The sequence below is a fragment of the Gavialis gangeticus genome, unplaced genomic scaffold, assembly GCF_001723915.1.
Source record: "Gavialis gangeticus isolate Ggan-Ray unplaced genomic scaffold, GavGan_comp1, whole genome shotgun sequence".
Classification (NCBI taxonomy): Eukaryota; Metazoa; Chordata; order Crocodylia; family Gavialidae; genus Gavialis; species Gavialis gangeticus.
In genome coordinates this window covers 115077938-115098990 of record NW_017729031.1, presented here as the reverse complement: position 1 = coordinate 115098990, position 21053 = coordinate 115077938, and the positions used below count along the sequence as shown (strand labels likewise).

Sequence of the window (21053 nt, the reverse complement as noted above, 5' to 3'; positions counted from 1 at the left end):
CGCAGGGGGCCTCATGCAGGCGGCCCGCGCCTCGCTGCCGCCCCGAGGGCCCGCCGGAGCCGGGTGCGGGCTGCCCTCGGCATCGCCAGACCTGCGGCGGCAAAAGCGAAGCCAGGCAGGGAAGAACTGGAGCCGCGGCGTGAGCCAGCAAGGCTCCACCGCTCGCTTTGGGCCGGATACCGGCCTCACTTCTTTTTGGGCCGGCGCGGCGCCACCGTGCAGCCGCTTTGTGGCCAGGCACCGGCGCGGACTTCCCCAACGCGGCGGCCTTCCTCACCCCCGGCGCCTAGTCTTTAGGTTTCCCAATGTGTAGGATGCGGATTGGCTCCGCAGTTAGGAGGCGGGGCGTAGTCGGGGGCTTGCATTCCATTGAAGCCAGCTGTTCTCACCCTAACTGCAGGGACAAGAGCTGCCGCGCGCATGCGCCTTGCAGCGGCAGCCGGGGCGCACTATTCCAGTGGCGTGACGTCTCGGTCCGGCCCGGCCCCGCCCCGCGGGGGTTGCGGGGTCACGGGCTAGGGCCTGCCCTGAGCTACAGCCCGGGTCACCGCTTGAGTAGCTGCGTGCGGCACCCTGGTCGTGGCTGTGCTGGAAGGGAGCGGGGGGGCGGGTGGAAAGAGACCGCAGGAGGAACAGAGAGACCGGCCCAACTCATGCAAATTGAGGGATGAGTAAGGGCAAAGCCCAGAGCAGTACCAGTCGCTCCCACACCCCTTTAAAAACTGAAACGTGCCCCGAGACATAGAGCAGCAGCCCTGCCAGCTGGTGTGCAGCCGTGCCGAGTCCGCCCGAGAGGTGGCGCTGGTCCTTACTGCTAGGAACAGGCCGCTAGATTGTGTTGGAAAGGAACTAGAGGCAAGTGGTGACCCTGAGCTTTAAAAACAGGACTCCGGGTTGTAGCCATATGAGTGTCGAGGAAAAAGCATCTTTTATTAAACCAACAGGATTTTTTTTAAAAATATTTTTTAATGGCAAGCTTTCAGGCACAAACACTTCATCATACCAGCTGTGAACTGCCTGCCCAGAGGAACTTTCCACCTATTGACTCCTCTGTGAAATCCTATGATAAAAGGAATTTTCGTTTCTACCCAGGCGAACTTTTACTATCTTTTCTCTGATGCCTGATGAAGGGTGTTTGTACCCAAAAGCTTGCAAAAAAATTGTTGGTCTAATAAAAGATATCATCTCTACTAAAAACCCTGATTGCTTTAAGCTATAGGGGAGGTTCATGGTTATATCAGGACCACAAAATAGGCAGAAGGCAGCCCTGGAAAATAGCCCCAGCAGCAGGCACCACGCCAGTTCTACGATTTGTAGACGGGGTGGTAGAAGGGTTCCCAACGCAGCCTGTTCTTTAGCTGTCCATAAAGCCTAGTTGCTGCAGCTCTACCTTACAACAGCTGACAACTGTCTCATCCTGCATGTTCATCCCTCCGACAGCGCCAGGGTAGGATCACCTTCCCCACCCTTGGCCTCTTGCCCAGGGAGGAGTTACCCCCTCCCTGCCACCTCCAAGTATAATCAACACAGTCTAAAATTTCACTAGCTTTCAGCTGGCTCCTTCCTCCTGCTTTGGAAAGAGCACATCTGCCTCTGCTTGCTTTCACATGCACATGGGGGAGGGAAAAGAGATTTCCTCCCCTCCACCTTTTGTTAAAAAAACCCCCCACATCCAACAGGCATCTCCCCTCCCCACAGACCTGCCACCACTCTTAGTTAAGCTGTGGTTCCTCCCATGAAATGCAGTTTGGCCCATAAGCAGGGGGTGCCTTACCTGTGTGCAGCAGAGGCTGTCTGGGGTTGTTCTGCAGACATTCAGCTCCAAGGCAGACTTTCAGAAGCCATTTCAGTAGTTTCCTGGGACTGGTGTCTTGCCAACTTGCACATTCAACTACTTGTTTATAAAGGGTAATTATAGCAAACCCTCTAATCTGCACTGCCCTTGCTGCATGGCAAGAATGCTGACCTCCCCCAGGCCTGCAGCTCTCCCATCTAGAAAAACACTGCATTTTTAATACTGTCTGCAGCTGAGAATGGGTTTGCCTTTTTAAGCCTAGATCCCCATGTGCATATTTGGAAGGAACACAGACTCCAAAACAGCATGCATGGAGTCTGAATAGGCTTCCTTTGATTGGTCAGTGTGGTCATGCTGTTTATTAAAGCAGCACAAGGCTGGCTGGTTTAGATCTAACTTTTATGGTTTGTAAATAGCATCGCATTACCAAATTCAGGAGCAGCATTGGCTCCATAAGTTTAAACCCAATGAAAAATGTGTTTAAATATAAACATTCCTTTCTGTGTTTGCAACCCAAACAGTGCAGCACTGTGCTACCATGCAAGAATCAGCAAGTTACACTGACCAGAATATTTTCATTATCCAAGATGAATAGGCTGTGGGTGTGGAAGGCATATTTATAAAATTCTGCTAATAATAAAGGGAAACTGCTTTGTTATTTTGGTACCAACAGGATTCCTTTAATTTAGTCTGGCCTTCTAGCTTCTGGGCCTAGCCAAACAACCAAAGGGACTCCATTATAATGTTTTTTGTTTTGTTTTTTTTTTTACAGCAAAGCAGGGTGGAAATATGGTTGCAGCAAATGCTTTTGAAATGTTGCCTGTCCCCCGTGTCCCCTCCCCACCTCTCCGAACCACAGACAGTTAGTGCTTGCACTTTATTTCCACTCATTAAAAGACAAAAACAAGTTCCTATTCCTAACAGTTCCAAGATGCTGGTTCTACAATTGCAACTAGACTGCAAGTTAGTCTAGCATATCCCCACTACCCATTGCTCTCTATTTCCATTGTCAGTCAGACCAGAAATAAGATGCTACTAAAAATGTGAGTCAGTATTTTTGCTTTAGTCATCCAAAACTACCATCTCTTGTCTGAACAGAACATAGCTCCCTCTTTTAAAGACTCTTAACCAATTCAGCTCGGATCTTTTTGGATAGGTATGCAGAATCTAAACATTTTACCATGTCAAAAGCTACTATGAGACAGCCCTGGGCTACTAGAAGGCTTTGTGTGCTTTTGTATGAAACTAGCACATGAAACCTCCCCTTCTCCTCTATGGTCAGAGGCAGGGATGATCAAGCTAAGTGGTTGTAGAGTTTACAGCTGATGAGTATACTGCAGGAACAGGGCCAGCTCTGACAACCCAAACAAAGCACCTTGGTTTTAAATGCAGGTCTCTTCTGTAGGCCTTTATTCCTCCTTGTTTCTGTCCCTTTCAAATGGTAGGGTTTTTTGTTTTTATTAAAATAATCCCAGACTTGACTGGAATGCAGACTGGTGAAGGAGTGCTTCAGCACAGCATTACCAACAAGATTTAATTGCACCCTGCATAGGGGAGGGTTGAAGTATGTCATTCAGGCTGCAAGCAGGGGGTGCAGAGAGATGAATACAATAGCTATTTATGAAAAGCTTAGGGTTTCATCAGGCCAGATTTTTCCATTTTGCTTCCCTGGCTACTATGGCAGATTCATAACCCAGGGAGAGCTCACTGTGGCCACAATATCCAAGGTTCCTCCTGTTTTAAGGAAGAAGATACTATGCATTGAACAGGAGCAAAGTCCCAAAGGATTCATAATAGACACCCTTCAGGGTAAACAATGGGTTCAAAGTCACATTCCCATAAAGGCTTTTCAGATGGCAGCACATGTACAGTTAAGTTTCCTGGTACTTCAAACTGAGGCATAAATTGCTATTTCTACTTCAGTAGAACACAACACACAGCCTTTCCTCCAGAACCTGCAGGAATCACAAGTTGTGACATTGGCAGAGCTGTGGATGGAGCAATTTGCAAGACATTAATTGTATTCTAATTGACTTTATAAAAGAGTACTCAAAAATGCATCTTACTTCTAGGCATGCTATCTAGCATGTTAGTTTAAAGGCTCTTCCCCATCTTTCCCCTTCCAAGAGAGACCCTCAAAGTCTTAATTTTGGAGCATTTCATAAGGTGACAACAGCCAAGGAGCTGGGAGCAGTTTGGAACTCCTTCGGGTAGGACAGCATTTGCTTGCTGGAATATGAAATCCCAATTTCACGGCAGCTGGGCAGAGAGACAAGGATTATTAAAAAGCTGGCACCCTGCTTGGTGCTTTTTTCTAATAAATCCGATGTGTGCGCTCCAAAATGGCAACTCCAGCTTGAAGCTTCCCCTCTACCTGTACTTCAGTAATGTCTTTTCTTAGTTCTCTACCTGACCAAGGGACTTTCTCGTACTTTAAGAAGCTGTTGGTATCGAAGCCTGCAGAGCTCCCCCACTACAGCACCAGGATTCAATGACTAACCTCAGGGGTTAAAGTGAAGTAGATTGTTTTGTAGCTCATACTGTAGGATGAAGCAGAGTTTATGTATGTAGGCGTTTTCCTTCCAGCCGGCTGCATTTCCTTTCCATGGCCTAATTTAGAAGCTGTATTCATACTGCTAAAATGAGCACATCTTTAATACATTAGAGAGAAGTGGTTTTAACGCTTGCTGCAGAGCTCAGCCTTGCTGAACCTAGTTGGCTACAATTTAGGAACAACCAATCCTAAACTTCAGAAAGAATAATGTAGTGGCCACAAATCTGTCAAGTCTAAGCTCATCTCCAGAGCAAGGACTATCACAAGTCAACTACAAACTGGCCAAACAGTATTAACCCACTTCCTTTGCGGTACACACAGCAGTGGGTCTAAGGTAGACAGTATTACAGTAGGAGATACAGGCCATCCAGCCAGCCTACTCGTGGCTGCAGCAGCTGTCTGCCAAAGCCTTTAGAAGCTTTAGTTTCTAGTGACTACACTCAACCCCCAAAGGAAGGTGGTGGGGGGGGAAGAGATAAAGTATTCTGGATGCCTGTAATATTTATTTTCTCACTGGCAATACCAGGATCTGCAAAAAGAAAAACAAAACAACAAAAACAAAAAACCCTCTAACAAGAGACAAGAACTCCAAGGCTAACATTCCTCTTTTAAGCTCTGCAATACATACATAAAATACAAACTTCAAACAGCTGCAAAAATAGTGTCTTTGGAAGAAAATAGAGTTTCTACATCAGATACAAGAAAATAGGCTTCTTCAATACAACCCAGAGCCTTAGCAACAGAACACAAATCAAAATACTTTTGTTTTCTAGAGGCATTGCAACCAAAGTTCCCCATGTTAGTTTCACCTTGTAAGGCTTTGTGCTGGGATAAGCCTTGCTGGATCTCAGACTCCTGCCCAGGTACAGTTTCAATAATCTTATACCTGTGCACATTTTTCTGCAGTGAAACAAAAATTGTTCTGAACTCCAGCTGGCCCACCCACCCCTCCCTCCAAAAATCAGAAATCAGTCAGATTGTCCAGGGCATTCATCTGGAAAGCAGCACTGTAACATCTCTACTAGCAGCAACCTTCCAAGAGCGGAGATATTTGCATGCTGCTCTGATTTTGGTTTCCACCACCCTTTCCCTGAAACAAGGTGGAGACCCTCACCTACCCACAAGGAAACCATTCAGCAAATCCCTCTTTGTTCACTCTCCATCATGTAATAAGCTTTCCAGGGTGCAGGTCTTCTGCGTATACAGGTCCCTGAAGGTGCAGTGGCAGGTATCTATCTGTTCATCTGCATTCTCTACCCCTGTAGAAGCAAGGCTTTCCAAGATGCTCCTGAAAGCTGTGTGGTTGTTTCAAGGGGTCGGTTGGCCATTAGTGGCACTGTCTATAATTCATTACTTCTAAACCCCTCGTCAAAGCCTGGGGGCTGCAAGTGGCTCAAGCCATCTTCTAGAGGGTACAGATACATTCAGACAGCTGAAGACAGCTGAAGCCCAGCTCTTCCAGTCTCCCCCAGAAGCAGCCAGTCTGCAGACCTCCCTCACCTTGGCAGAGGGGCAAGGAGTCCTGGTGACAGCTGTAGAGGGTGAAAAGTGCTAGGAAGCGCCATCTAAATCCCTTCAGCAAGGACCCTCATTGGAAGAGCCAGGTAGCTCAAGTTTCCATTCTGTTCACAGCAGCAGAGCTCCAGCTGTGCTTTGACAGCAAAACAGAGGATACGATGACTTTCAACACAGGAAAGGAAAGTGCTTGAGTATTGGGGGCTCCAAGAAATGAGCCACCCAGTGGTGAAGAGTCCTGTGGCACATTGTACTTTGCAGTCTTCACCATTGCAGTGAGAACACCTGTGGTGGTTTTCCCATCCCAGGGCTGCCCCTTTAGCCTTCAAAAAGTTCCAACTTCAAGGCACTAGTCTCCACAGGTTAAGATGCACTGAGAAGCCAAAGACGCTTTGTTGTGCCAGGCCTCCCAAAGGCTTCAGACCATGAGGGAGCTGTGGAAGAGGACATTCTCTTCTGTCTGGTTGCGTTTCCAGTGTTCGAAGTTCAGGGGAGGCGATTTAGAGGCCTCGCTAAAGCCATCTGCTGCAGAATCCTTCCGTGACCCAAGAAACATACCTTGTGGCACAGGACTGGAAGTAGCTGGGAAGCCTCTGAACAGAAAACCCATGTTTGGAAAGAGAGGCTTCACCAGACTGACTGGGCAAAAGGCAGAGCCTGTTGGGTTGAAGTGAACTTTATTCTTATCTGGACAGGAGGGCAGAAAGTTCTGATTGGGACTGGGGGACCTGAAGGAGAGAGAGAAACAACAGACCCAGATTAGGAATAGGTACACCACCTGGCTGCTAAGGCAATTTTAGCTTTAGAATATGCCAACTCCTTAGAGGACAGGGTTCCCAGTTTAAATTCTCCTGTATCAACCCTTTGAAAGGTGACTATTTTCATCATTATGAACCCCTGGGAAACAGGTTTTTTTTTCAGTAGCCACCTAGGAAGCATTGTGCCAATGGTTACTGAGAGCTATGGGCAGCTGAGAAATCAGGACTCTTGTTTGAATAAGACCCAGATACCCCCCCTACACTGGTAAGCCTCCCTCACTTCTAGTGGAAACGCAGCAGGCAAGAGACTGGGAACAGAGGGGCAGGCTGAACAGGAAGTGTGGGCCAGTAGCAGAGGTATGGTAAAGAACCCCATTCTGGTAGGAGCTGGAGAATGCAGATTCCGTTTCTCTCACAGCCAACCTCACAATTCAAGAAGTTGTGCTGGCCATGTAAGCACAGTGCTTAGGTATGTGGTGGAAAGGACAAAGGAGCCTTTAAGACATCTCTGTAGACAAGTTCTTGACGTTTTAACAGCACTCAGCTTTGCTTTGGCACAGACACAGAAGAGAAGCCTCTTTCTGTGGGGGCCCAAGAAAATCTGCAACCTCACTCCTGGTCAATTCTAAAATTGAGAGACAGCAGAGTGCCCCAGCTTTGGGAGAAGGCATGCCATCAACTAGCAGCAGTTCCACTGCAACATGCTGCCTTGGTACTAGGCTTATGTAATGCACCCCCTCCCCACACCATCCCAGTCATCACTTACAAAGCTTCTTCAAAAGCCCGGACTTTCTCACATCCCTCAGGTGGCTCCCGCTTAAACATGTAGCTGTGGTTGGGTCGAGGAGATGAGGCAAAGGCCAGGACTGGTGAGGGGCTGCCATCCTCTAAGAGGGAAGGAAGACTTTGAGAAGATGCTAGAAGGATCCAACATAGCCACATCAAATCAACCCATGACAAGCTTCCCCAGACCACTGTAGGCTTCACACTTGCACTGGTGCCCTAAACTTATGGCCTGAGAACCACCTTCACTTCCCAGCCACCAGTTTCATGCAAAGGCTCCCTAAATGCAGCAGAAAGCAGCATGCAGGTCTACTGAAGCTCCAGTATAGCCCAGCACATACGCAGGATGCTATTAGAGCTTCAAAGGTGTCACAGCAGCCCAATCCAAAACATGCACTAGAGGGAATGAGACCTGTGAGAATTCATTGGAGTTAGTGTGCTACCACCCCTGCCCACCAGTCCCCACCCCGAGTCCAAAATCCAGAGCAGGCCTTTATTTAGCCTCCTAACTACAGGAGTTTACCTTTCCCCTTAGGACCAGGCAGTGGCTCTTCCACTGCAGAAGTAAGCTCTTCTGAAGCCACTCTTGCAGGGGTGTGTGGAGAAGGTCGGATGGGCACAGAAGGAGAGGGGGAAAGAGAAAGGCTGCTGCAGCTGCTACTGCTGGGCTCCAGAGTTAGAGAGAAGTCTCCATCACTTCTCTGGGGAGGGGCAGGGGCTCTATGGCCATCTGGAACATCCAAGATCTAGAAATAAAATAAATATTCATTGGAACAGGACTCAACCTCAGTTCCCTTTCACAAACAAAAGAGTTAAGAGCATTAGAGCTCAGTCAACCAAAGGAATCCCATTTCCCTAGTAACAGACTTCAGGACTATACCCAGGCATGGGCAGGTTGTGAAGCCACTGAGAATTCAGGAAGGGTACTGAATTATGCAGCCAATTCTCTACTAGCTTTTAAATTACTCCCCTTTCCCTACCAGTTTAGTGCTGCACATCTTAAGCAATATTTCAACTGCTAGTGCAATAGTATCTGGATACTGCAGTTACAATGGGGGCTTCTTTTTGCAACAGACCTTGGACACCCAGATATGACCCTCCCCCCTCTGAAGGGGACATGTCATCTGCATTTGCAGTGCAAGCAACTATTACACAGTACCATAACATGCTCCTTAAAGCTGCAAGCAAAGTACAGTAGAACAAGGATTCCTCATAGGTCTAGGCTCCTCACCCCCTTGCAAAGATGAGAATTTGCAAACTGACCAAGGGGGTGGAAGGTAACTTGTATATATAGCCACAGGGAACAGCTGCCTGGGACCACACAGTGCTCTAGAAGAATAGAGAAGCAATGCCCTTTGAAGCAAGAGCCAAAGCAAACAGCCAAGTTGCCTGTTCTTACTTCAGCAGTTCTTTGTGAACCAAGCAGATTGTGAACCACCTGGGTTCTACTAAGTCTTCTCTGCCCACATACCCTCAAGCCATAATTATCTGATTTCTTATAGGTGTCACACCAGAAGTGGTTTTTGAGGAGGCATTTGGCAAGGAAAGGCAGCTGTCTTTTGCCTCAACTCGGGGAGGATTCTGTGAATATATTGTAGCTTGAAAAGAGTAGTTATGTGGAATTGGAGCCAAGAAGGAAAGAAGATAATGGAAACGTTCCTATCAAAACAGGAAGTAAAAATTTCAGAGACCATCCAACAGGTTAGTGATTGACCCTTGCAGCTTCACTCACCCTCAGCAGCTCTTCCTCTCCTTGTTCCTTCACAAACACCTCCTCCAGCTCCTGGTTTAAGCCTTCAAGGCTCCTATGTAAGCAGGGGCTAAGCCTCAAAGCAGGAGAGGCAGGCAGGAATCCAGAGGGAGAGTCCTGTAACAAGGAAGTCAAACAGATCCTAAGCTCCATTGTGTCCAAACAAATTGCTGCAGTTTTCCCAGCACAGCTGAGTCTTATCCTACAACTCTGAAGTTTGTTCAGCCAAGGATGTTCAAGGAGTCTAACTGATTAGAGAAGGCCTTGACAGGAGGCTGCATTAAACGCATCAGTTGCTGACCAAGGCATTCAGGGACAAGCAAAGATGACAGTTTTTAAACATTAGACATGAGAACTTAAGAGCACAACAACATGGATAACAGATCATCAATTCAGCAGCATAAGCTAGGAGGAGTAAGCTCCAGTTCCTTGAGGGCACACTGGAAAACTAGGCTGGGAGGGAGGCAAAGGAGATATGGAACATACCCTGACTGATCCAAGGACAGCATGATTTCCCTGCAGCGGGGAGCTCCGCTCTTTCTCTTTGCCATTTCTTCCATTTAGCTTAGTTCGCTGGAGCTGCTGCTTCAGTTTAGCAATCTAGCAAACAAAATTCAGTTGATATAGAACTAGACAAGAAAACAACATACCAAGCTATAAAAAAGAAAGAAAGAAAAAAAAAAAAAAAGGTCAACCTTCCCTACAGGAAGTTCCAAGACAGAGGGCCATTTTTAACCAAACTTGAATAAACCTTGCCTGTTTCTCAAAGGGTAGGGAGGAAGTCATTCTGAGGGTTTTGCAATGGGCTCCTCTCCATTTTAGAATGGTGTAGGCAGCTTTCCCTCCCCAGCAGTCGTGGGCTATTAGTCTGCCAGTCACAATAACAGCTTTGAACCAGGTCACAGTGGAGCCTACACTGAAAGGCTCCTGTTACACATATGGAACCTCTGAGTGATGCACAGACCCTCCAGAGAAACACCTCACAACAGAAGCCAGCTTGGGGAATTTGCTTCCAGCTTAGCCAATAAGGGTGGTGCAAGGGGAAGAGCAAAGTTGACTTGCAGCAAAAAAATCTCTCTAAAATGACAGCACTGGCTGAGACTCCACAGTCCTCAAACTAAGAGGTGCACAGAGAAGTCTAGTGTCTCCATTTCAACAGCTTCCTCTCCCCTGCCTCCCCACCTTCTCAAAACAGCAGGCCCACTACATACCAAGCAATTGTGTTAGTTGCCAAGTAGTGGGGAGGGGTCTGTTTTTACCTCTCTGCGGTGATCTGTGCTACCCCAAGATGCAGAACGCTTATGAGTACTGGAGCTGGCTTTCCCCACTTCCACTTCATGCCAGGACACTGGAGTCTGAAGGCAAGAGAGATTATTTAGGGTGTCACCCTCTAGATTTACTGTCTTTTAGACATGACAGAGCCCTAAGAAGGGGTGAAGAACTATCATCTATCCACACTATTCCAGTCTCCCCTTTGGTTCTCTAGATATGCTCTGGATTAATGGTTTTGAGTCTCAGCACTACGCCCAGTAAAATGCATTAGAAAACAGAAAGCAAACAAACCACAGATGAAGTAATGTGTGTCTGAATTTGTGGTTCTTAAAATGCTTCTCCTAGTCAGGGACTCTGCCACTGTAAAACCAGTAGCTTTATCTTATAAGAGATTCTGATAAGGCAGTGATGAGTAAGAATATTGATAAACTTTTCTAAAGATAAGTTATACTTCTGCCTCTATCAGCCTCAGATTTTGCGATGTGACATAAGTTTCTTTTGTTTGTTTGGATCCAGACTGACTGCTAGCCTCTGTGTTCCGAAGTTGATAATACCACCAGCCACCAGAAGATGCTAAGCTTGACAGCAGAAGAGATGCAAACAGAAACAGAACTTGACCAGTAGCATCAACTGCTGAATGTGATGCTGTTGGGTTTTTTTTATTGCTCACCCAGCCTGAAACTCAGCTTGCATATTATCTTGCACTGGTAGCAGTTAATACATTGACCAGATCAAATCTCGAGTGAAGGAAAACAGAACCTAAATGCCATGGTACCATCTGTGTTCCAGGGGAAGTTTTTTCAGTTATCAGTAGAAATCAAAAAGGACTGTCAATCTTGGGTCAAGCAAAGAGCATAGAACTTTCACATGATGAAGTATATAATCATCTCAGTTCTAAGATAAGACAACAGGATCAGAATGAAGTCCCAAGGTATCTTGCTTTCAGATACAGCACTGGTTTCTAGTCCCATCTAGACTCATTTTGCTTTGTCACCCCCCCTAGTCTACCATTTCTATAGAATGATGTTAACTTCCTCTTTGGTCCTCATCAGACAAGCTGCCAAAAGGTACAAGGGCCTGAGAAAAGTTTTTCTCCAAGCAGCAAACTGACCTCCCCAGAGGGGTCACTGCAAAAAAACAGCAGCTGTTTTAAAACAGCTTTGAGTCAGTCACACGGCAGAATCTTCTCTTTCCAAAAAGCTGCTTTAAAAAAAAAAAGTCTTGTCCTTCTGGCTGAGAGAAGCAAGAGAAAGGTGGAAAGTTTTCTGATAGATTAAGCTTTGTAACTAGATACAGCTGACTTGCAGGTAGTGCTCCAACTTTCTGCTGAAAAGCAGACACTAAAACTAAACCCCTCAGGACACCAACTGCTGGGAGTTTAGCAGGTTGATTCCACTCCCCTCCACAAACAAGTTTGCAGTTTCAGGAAGGGTCAACTTAATACAACAGCAGTAGCAACAGCATTTTCCCCAAGTGTCACTTAAATGGGGATGGCAGTTGCTTTCCCAGGAGTTTCTGAAGCAAAGTGCCCCCTTTGTAGGCTTATTATGTCGGTAGGTCTGATCCTTTCAGCCATCTCAAATTAGTGGAAGAAATTGTCCTTTGGGATGACTGAAACTGTTTGGTTTTTGGCGATTTCCATCACTCTAAATTCTAGTGGATTGTATCTCCCCTCCCCACCCCATCAAAAAGTCTACAGGATGCCACTGTGTTGGTTGTCTCTGCAGAAAGGCCAGGGACCATATGGGCACAAGGCTGAACAAGCCCAGAGTCAATACAGCAGACCAATTTATAGAGTACCTTAAATTGCAGCTGCCAGGAACACAAATTCCAGGATTAGTACAAGTCAGTTTTAGAGTCGATAGTCACCTTGTGAACACATGCTCAAACGAAGGCTGAAGTAGAAGTTTAATGGCAATTTATTCCAAGTCGTTTGCAAGACACCATTAGACCTCAACTCTGCACATCTAGAGGGTCATAGGCCAAAAACTCCACTTGAACCTGCTTTCTGCTCATCTGCTGGATTTCCAGTACAAAGACTCCCTCACTCATTTAGTTGGTCGAGCTTTCTACACTAGGCTACCATACCCACCACTGCTCAAAAGACAGTTGAGACCAGAACCCTTAGTACTACTCTAAAGCTTGCACCAGAAGAACAGAGCCTAAAAAGGAAGAAAACAGAAACCTGCAGCAGTGGGAAGGCCCAAAGATGGAGCATGCGTGTGCCTATCATCTCTAGGACAAGCCCATCAGCACAGAAGGAAATTACAGAACTTTTTTTTTTTTTTAAACCAACCATGGCAAAACCACTTCCTCAGAGCAAGTAGGGGCAAAACACTAGCACAGCAAGACAGATAAAATCACAAGCTCCAATCACATACTGTTGCCATCCTCACTCCTACACTGAGCACCTGCAGCTGTGACCTCTTGTTTAAACACCTAAAGCAGGCAGACCGTTTTGCACAACAGCTGATCAATGGTTGTACAGGAGGAAGGCAGACATGCCCTGGCTACCAAAGAAGGTCCCATGGGCAATTTCATAATGCCTGAAAACAATGAAGAAAGTCTTCTCTGGCAACTCGGAGAACAAGTAATCTTGCAATGCATCAGAAGTCAGAATAGGGTGAGAAGCAAGAACACGTGGGCTTTATTTTCAGAACTGCCAGAGAGCTCAGCTCTTGATCCAAGGGAAGACACTTAATTTATTGCTGTTTCCATACATATGAAATAGTGAAGGTGTCACTTTTAGAAGTCCTATGATAAAAGTCAATTCATAAATGTTTATAGCAGTAATTCTCAACCAGGGTGCCAGGGAACCCAGAGGCCCCACTAGATCCTCTAAAGCAGCATTTCTCAGCCCAAAAGTGGATCACAAGAACATAGGAAAGGGTCACGAGCAAACTTTAAAAATGGATTATCCTTTAAAGAAGATAAATGTAGGAAATGTTGGTTCTTCCCCTGCAGGCTGTTCCAGCCTGCAAGGGGCTGCTCAGGGCCCTCCATATACCCACCTCCCTGCCCCACACACTGGGGGCAGTGGGTTGCAAGTAAGGGGACTGGGTTGGGACTGGCCACAGATGTTTACAAATGGGTGCTGGTACAAAAAAAGGTTGAGAACCACTGCTCTAAAAGGTGCTATGAGATGTGAGGAAATAAGCAGATAAGTAGATAAACTGCAGGCCTGAACTTGTCCCTGCCAGGCTGATTTCCCTTCCCCCCTCCCCCAGGTAAGCAGTAATTTGTTTTTTAAATTGGGTGCCACAATTCATAGCCACAATTCATAGAAGTTACTGAGGGGTGCTAGTAAGTCCAATGAGCCCACAGAAGTCCAGTGAGGGGCACCTCAAGTCCAAAAACATTGAGAACCACTGGTTTACAGAGTGCAAGCACAGTCAACATGGAAGGTACCATTAACCCATGTGGTATAATTCTCTTTAGAGATCATACTGGTCAAATTGACACTGGACAAAAGGGTCAGATGTGGCCCCAAGAGAAACATACAAGGATCTTAGACCCCCATGAGAGAAAGGCACTAAAACAGAACAGACAAAGGCCTAAATGCTGTGGGATGAAGCATCCTTACTAGTACCCACCTGCTTGAAAATGCAATCTGCACTCATCTCCTTGCTTAAAAGCACAAGGCAAAGGAATGCCTTCCTTTTTGGGTTAACATACCCTCCAATCCCAGCAGAACTCCTGGGCATGGGCATGTTGCTGAAGAGACAACAACAGGCAAAAATATATTTGCAAAGAACAATAGAACTTAAAACCTGGTGGAGAATTTCCTGCAAAAAGCCCAGTGAGTAATAAATGGCTGAAGAGCAAACGCCAAGTTAGACAGTTTTAATGGGCTAAATAAATGGCTGAGTAAGTGAATGGATGCTTTTCTCCTGAATTCTTATACCTCTGCATATGAAGAATCAGCATTTGCTGCCACACAGTAATATTTACAGGTTGCTAAGAGTTCCTCGAGGTCTGGAGCCATTCCATTCTCTAGAACAGCACTGTGGTGTTCGTGCTGAGAAAGCCCTTCTGTGGGAGCACCCTTGACTTTCACTGTGTGTGGCACTGAGCCCGTGAGTGTTATATAAGAATTTGGCCAGAGCTGCAAGCCAGCAATACAAGTTGTAATGAGCCAATACTGAAGTGAAGAGCCAGAGGCCATCTGACTCCAAACAAGGATGAGGAAATTCTAACTGCACCAAATTGGAGTGAAATGAGGCCGAGAAGCAAAAGGAGGGGACAACCTTCTTCCTAGAAAGTTGCAGCTGAACAGACTGAGCTTGCCGTGATCTTTCCCTATTTCTGTATGCATTTACCCAATCCAGAAGTTTATAACCCCCTCCTATCCCAGACCCTTCAAAGGTAGCCTCTGTACCTGGGTAGCTTTGTCATTCATGCAGGAAGGAAAGGCTCCATCAGCATCCCGTGGCCATTGTCCCACAAGGTATGACCCAACTATGGTATCTAGAGAAGATGTGCGCCTCACTCTGGGCGGTCGGGTGCGGCACGTCTTTTCAACAGCAGTGGCACATGGAACGCTAGCTACAAAGAGGAAAAGAAAAAAAAAAAAAGACAACAATTGAAGCTCCAATAACACGATAGCTACATTCTTCCAGGTCTTCATTTTGAAATGGTGCTGCCAAGACAAAACCCATTTCAAGGAGCATTACACAGAAAGGAAACCAGAATGTACAGATAGGGATAGAGAAGGTCCCAGAGGAAAAAGAAGCCCTATTGCTCCTAATTAGTCTCCTGTGGTGGTAGAAGCTCACCTGCTCTGACCAGCTGTTTCCCAGCACCATTCAGAACTGTTACTCAGTTAGCTGTAAGAGTCAGCACAGTTGCTAGCTACATGGCTCAGCAAGAGCAGGGAAGGGCAGTTTATTCACTCCTGCCCCCTGTACTACAGTACTTCATGTTAATATTTCCCACAGGAAGATTGCTTCTCCAGCACAGCACCTTTTATTTCAGTGATCAAGTGCTTTCTTGCAACTTACTAGACATTCCAATCAAACTTAGAGTTCAATGTAGTCACCACACAACATTCCTGGATCTCTAACGCTTTCACTTATGTTGCATTGTACAGTCACTGAGCCTACAAAGCAATACTTTCTACTGGCTGGTGCACATTTGATCAGCAAACCTAGGTTGTCATACAAGTTTAAGCTTCAGTCTCCCCATCTATATAAAGGGCAAGGTTTACCTAGGTCCACAGACCATTCTGAGGCCTGACATTCATGAAGTATTTTAGTCCCTTCCACTGGAAAATCCCAAGTATAAATGAGATTAGTACATGCCTATCCCCATTTTAGAACGAAAAAGGAATTTGCTCATTGTGACAGCTAGTTGTTGGCAGAGCTGTTTTATGTTCAGTCCATTAGGCAACCATTCTGCATATATTGAGACAACAGTACATGCATAACTGCAACTTTGATGGACAGGAAAGCTTCCTTAAATAAAACCAGTTCAGGTTATATCCTTAACAACGCACACAGGACCTGCTTCTGTTTCATGCCAACAGCACAAAGTACAGAATGCCAGATTTTTCTCTGGGCCAAAACAGGAGGGATTAAATGTACACACTCCCACCCAAGCAGATTACATTCCTGTTCCAAAACGACTTAGGTGTGCTCCATGTGTATAATAAGAGTGGATAAAATAAGCAGTACAGTCCGCTTCCTTCAGTAACTGCTCTGTGAAGACACAATTGAATGCTGGCTTTTATTTCCAGAATCACATGAGCATTTTCCTATTCTATCAAAAAGCCAACTCCAGCCAGCGTTAGGGTGCGTCTATATCCAATTTTGATTAAACATATAAGTTAACATGCAAATAAGAAACAGTCATATGGTCTGTTGGCAAAATGCCAATGAGGCCTTGGACAGCTCTTCACTAAACCATTTACATAGACCACTCCCCCCGCCCCCCCCGGACTCAGTAAGGAACAATTACACAGCACTTCAGAAATCAGCGTTAAAGTTCATACATGCATTCTGTTAACAAAATGATTTGGGGGACAAAGCCTTGCAGCCCTTGCCACGTGGCACTCCAAGTGTCAGGAATAGTTGCCATGTGTTTACTAAGGCTGTTTCCAAAGAGATTACCTATCAACTTAATCCCAATAGCATCTAAAAAGTACTTATAAGGAAACTTTGTTTCTGTTTCTCAGGGGGAACTCAAAGCCACTTTGTCACAGAGGCAAGTGGGAGGGCTGGAAGAGACTATTTATACTACAGTAGCATTTAGGAGCGCTAGAAGGATCAAAGCCTTGCTGTGACTGGCCTTGCAGCCACATGGACACATAACCCCTGCTCCAAGCCTCTACTAATCTTAGAGGAGCACTACCGTAATTCCAGTTCAACAACCCACTAGTGTTAGCAGCTTTTCTTTCTGACCACTGCATCACTGCACTATAGACTTATCTGGATCTCAATTATGTCCAGCTTCAGCTGCTTCTATCTATTAAACACCATGTCTACACTAGACAGTTTCACAGCTTTAGCTAGCAGATTTCTAGCAGAACTGAAAAATGCAGTCCATTATGGAATGGCCTACCACCTCACAGATTATTATATCCAAGAGAACCCCAAAAATCTAGGTACAATTCTACCCAACATCCTCTTTCACTTTAGCCATTATCTTTGGATCCATGATTGATCACACCCAATTGCAAACAGGCTACTGGTAAGCAACAGCCCTTTGCCTTCCTAATGTGACCTCAACAGCCTACATATGAAATGAGCATAGGCATGGACATGGTCTCCCCATTAAATACTGCTATATGTGGTACACAGCAAGTTGCACAGATACCAAAGTCCTGAGGAAGAAGAGTCTGTCACTGCAAGCAACAATGTCCCAATTCCTTGTCTCAGGTGGATAATGCCATTACCAGAGAATCTGTAATGGAAGAGTCTGGTTCATTTGCAAGCAACAGAAACCCAAGATGGGGGAAGGGTGTGGACTGGTCAGATACAAAGAAAGAGATGTTTAGCCATGTTTAGAGTAAAGTCAAGTAGATGGCAGGATAAGGGTAGATTTGTACCTTATAGACTACAGCTATAGATTAGATAAGCATTGACCTGCTTCCAGTCAAAGTGAACAAGCGTAAAAAAGACTGTAGACTGTCAAATAATGTTTCAGGCATGACAAAGAGGGTGCACGAGAAGCTGGGGCAGGGTGGAGTGTCCTGTTTACAGCATAGTTTTATTAGCATCCTACTGCATTAAGCCAGAACAGCCTTGCCACCTGGCTGTAGGCTCTGGATTTGGTCCAAGCTAACTGCACAGCTGAGAAGTGTCAGGTTTTGGTGCTTTTGCTTTTTGAGCACCAGTAAAGCTGCTGAAGATAACAGAACTGTTGCTGTATCTCAGAGGACCATTTGGGAGTTTCTTGCGGCTGCACTGGAACTTTTGCACTGCCCTTGGTGTTCCCTTTCCCAGGTATAATCTGATCTGAGAATATGGAAAGAACTTTTCCAGTTTGCTTTAATGCTAGAGGTTTGGACTCCAGCGCTTGCTAGTCCTTCCCTTTCACATTAGCATTGAAGCCTCAGCTCATCTGGCTTTTCAAGGAAATGCGGGCAGAGAAAATAAGCGGTTCATCTTTTGTATCTGGACAGGAAAGACTGAATCTTGAATAAACTTGCTCAAATGCCATTAGAGTACAACTCAAGCTGATATCCCTTTAGCTAATGAAGAGAAAACTTCCAAATACATGTGAAATTTAAGATGGCAACAAACAAATTATCAGAAGATTCCCAGTACCTTTTGCATTTGTATAACAGTCCATTTCCAATCCCCCTGTAACTGGTTCTCCCTTGCTGCACTGACAGTTAAATATAAATTGGTGTTGGGGGTGATGTTTAAGGACACACACTTCAGATACAGGTATCTCTTGAAATACCAGCTCTTTTTAAATTGGATGTCCCTTTAAATATCTCTCTTAAAGCATAGATAAAAGTCAAAAGTTAAGGCGGAATTTGTTCTAAACACCACAATATGTAGTGGAGAAAGTTTTAGTTATGTTCTGCAATACTCAGGCATATTAAGACATTTCAGCTCATTTCTCAATTAAATACCTCAGAGAAGAGCCCAGCCATTTACTGTAGTTTGATGTCTCTTAAAAGGATCTCATATGAGCAACAGATTATCCATTAACTAACTGAAACCAAGATGGAGCCCAAGCAACTCTGATCAAGAACTGATTTCTACAGCACCTCATACTCCAACATCCCAAAGCAGTAACAAGCTTTATTAGTTTCATATAAATAGATCAATTCACACACCTGGGTAGCAGCTCCATGCTGCATACAGCAACTACTCAATCCAGCTGAAGCCACAGGAGGAATTTTAGGCAGACAGATGCAAATACCCAGCTGGAATATCACTTGAAAACCACAACAGGACTCTGGTTACAAGATGCATCTGAAAGACCCCTCCACATCACAGTGAAACTTAACACAAAGCTGGGTCACTGAAGGAGGATCTGAGATTACCTCTTGCCAAATTCACAGTTCTACTTCCTCAGCACCTACATTTTTATGGTGATCTATTAGAGGCCATGTCTACACTAGATAGTTTTGCAGCTGTAGCTAGAGCAGTAAAATTAAAATGTTGTAATGCCAACCTACTGGGAATGCAGTACATGTAATAAAAGGTATTTTATAGAAGTACTGTATAGCTTCCTAGATGAAGGAAATCACATAATCAAAAAGGTACCTTTTGCCACTATAAATATGGCTACACTAGCTGTACTGTCATAATAAAATCACATCCTTAACCAAGATGGTTATTCCAGTTGAAAAACTGGGTAGGCGAGACCTTAGTTCCATCTCCATCCTGTGCTGTTTGCAGTCCAAATGGGATGCGTGCTCAAGAGATTTTGGGTAGAGCCAACTAAAATCTGCAGAGACTTCTTCCCAGTAAAGTATACCTAGATTTTTGTATTAAAAATAAGTAGATAAAAAGAGGAAAACAAGATAGATGGAGGGCTGCCAGTGGATCACTCTTTAGAGGCAACTCAGACACCACAAGTCAAATGAAGTGTCACTTGATGTGACATCATGATTTCTTCACTGCCTTCATTATACCAGTGTAAGAGTGATGGCCCTGCAAGACAGATGTCTTCCAGTGATATCTTTTATTGGACCCACTGTGTAGTTAGACAAGCTTTCAAATGCAAGCCATTTTTCTTTTTGCATTATACCAAGATGCTAAAATATCTGATAGTCCTATAGAACATCAAGACAGCCACTGAGCTAAATGCTTTATTTATACATTGCTAGTATAATGATCAGCAGTAACAGTGTTAATATTTTAATAATAAACGAACCAAGCTGATGCCAGTTTTACAACCTCTTAAATTGAAAGGAAACACTGATCTCTCATTTCTTGGCAAATTCAGAGCAGTAGTGCATCAGCTGAGCGATGGAGGCCTTTGCCACCAATAGGAATACACCACTTTGTAACAGCACAGGCTTATTCTCCATTTTTATTTTAAATGTTTTATACTTTGCAGGCTTTGAGCAGGTACAAGCAAAATCCATTACTATATTGGAGTTCTACTGCAGTGCTGGTAAATGTTGATGTGAGCTGATAGGAACATCCATCAATTCTACTAGTTCCATCTATTATAAGAACGGAAACTAAATGTATTACAGGGAAGGAAAAAATTAACATCTTTCCTTCCTTCCTCCCCATCTCTTTCTTTTGTTATCTTTTTTTGGATCCTAGAAGTGATAGCAAATTTGTAAGACAATATGTTCTCCACCACTAACTTGTCACCCATGAGCTTTAATATGAATGATTTTATACACTGATAAACCATGATATGCTACATTAAAGATTCCTTTTTCTAAGTTGCTGCCAGACCACACCTTGGATCCAAGTGACCTCAAAACAATTTAGTACCATACAGTGAACAGGTCTTTTGTTCTGGGAATCCCAAAAGTTATAGCTAGTGAATCCCTTAGTAATTTATTTCACTCTTGTTAAATTCATCATCAAGTTTAAAATGGAGAAAGTTCTAAAAAGCTGAAGCATTTCATAAGAGCTTAGGACAGGGCCAGGAGCTGAAAGTCAAGGCATTAGGGCAGCATTTCTCAACCAGGATGCTACTACAGCCTGGGGTGCTTGAGATCCTTTTAAGGGTGCTGTGGATTGCAACACAATATTAGCAACTGTTAGGTTTGGCAAACACAATTCACAACAAACTCAGCTCTCCCAGAAAAAAAATGTTCCATTTTTCTGTAGTTTTCACTTTTGTTTTTGTTTTTGTTTTGGTTTGGTTTTTTTGACTAAGAGCTGGCATTTTCAGAGGGATACTGAAAAAGGTTGAGAAACACTGGACTAGGGCAACATTTTTAGACTCAAGTCACCCTTTGGAAAAAAAGTGACAGCTCTTAGTTTTCATATATTTTTTGATTACAGAAAATGGAACAATTCTTTCTGTTGCAAAGAACTCAAAGATCACGTCATAATGTAGTGAACAATATCAAACCCCATCTGAAATCTCTTGGTTTATCTTGTGAATCATGTTTGGTCACCTAACAGCGCTAACACTGAGTGACACACACCTGTGAAACCTCCAAAATGATCTCAAGGTACCCTAGGGTGCTGTAGCATA

General features: G+C 44.7%; 1 protein-coding gene across 1 annotated transcript in view; it reads right to left on the bottom strand.

The window, feature by feature from the left end:
* Positions 1-4937: 4937 nt before the first annotated feature.
* Positions 4938-21053, bottom strand: part of FAM117A (family with sequence similarity 117 member A) — a 48835-nt gene continuing 32719 nt past the window's right edge. The window contains exons 4-10 of the mRNA XM_019522922.1: positions 14806-14972; positions 10415-10510; positions 9642-9755; positions 9138-9272; positions 7929-8151; positions 7389-7509; positions 4938-6592 (exon numbers count right to left, since the gene is read on the bottom strand). Coding sequence (XP_019378467.1) covers positions 6283-6592; positions 7389-7509; positions 7929-8151; positions 9138-9272; positions 9642-9755; positions 10415-10510; positions 14806-14972 — 1166 coding nt within the window. The 3' untranslated portion in view covers positions 4938-6282. The remainder of the gene's footprint in view (positions 6593-7388; positions 7510-7928; positions 8152-9137; positions 9273-9641; positions 9756-10414; positions 10511-14805; positions 14973-21053) is intronic.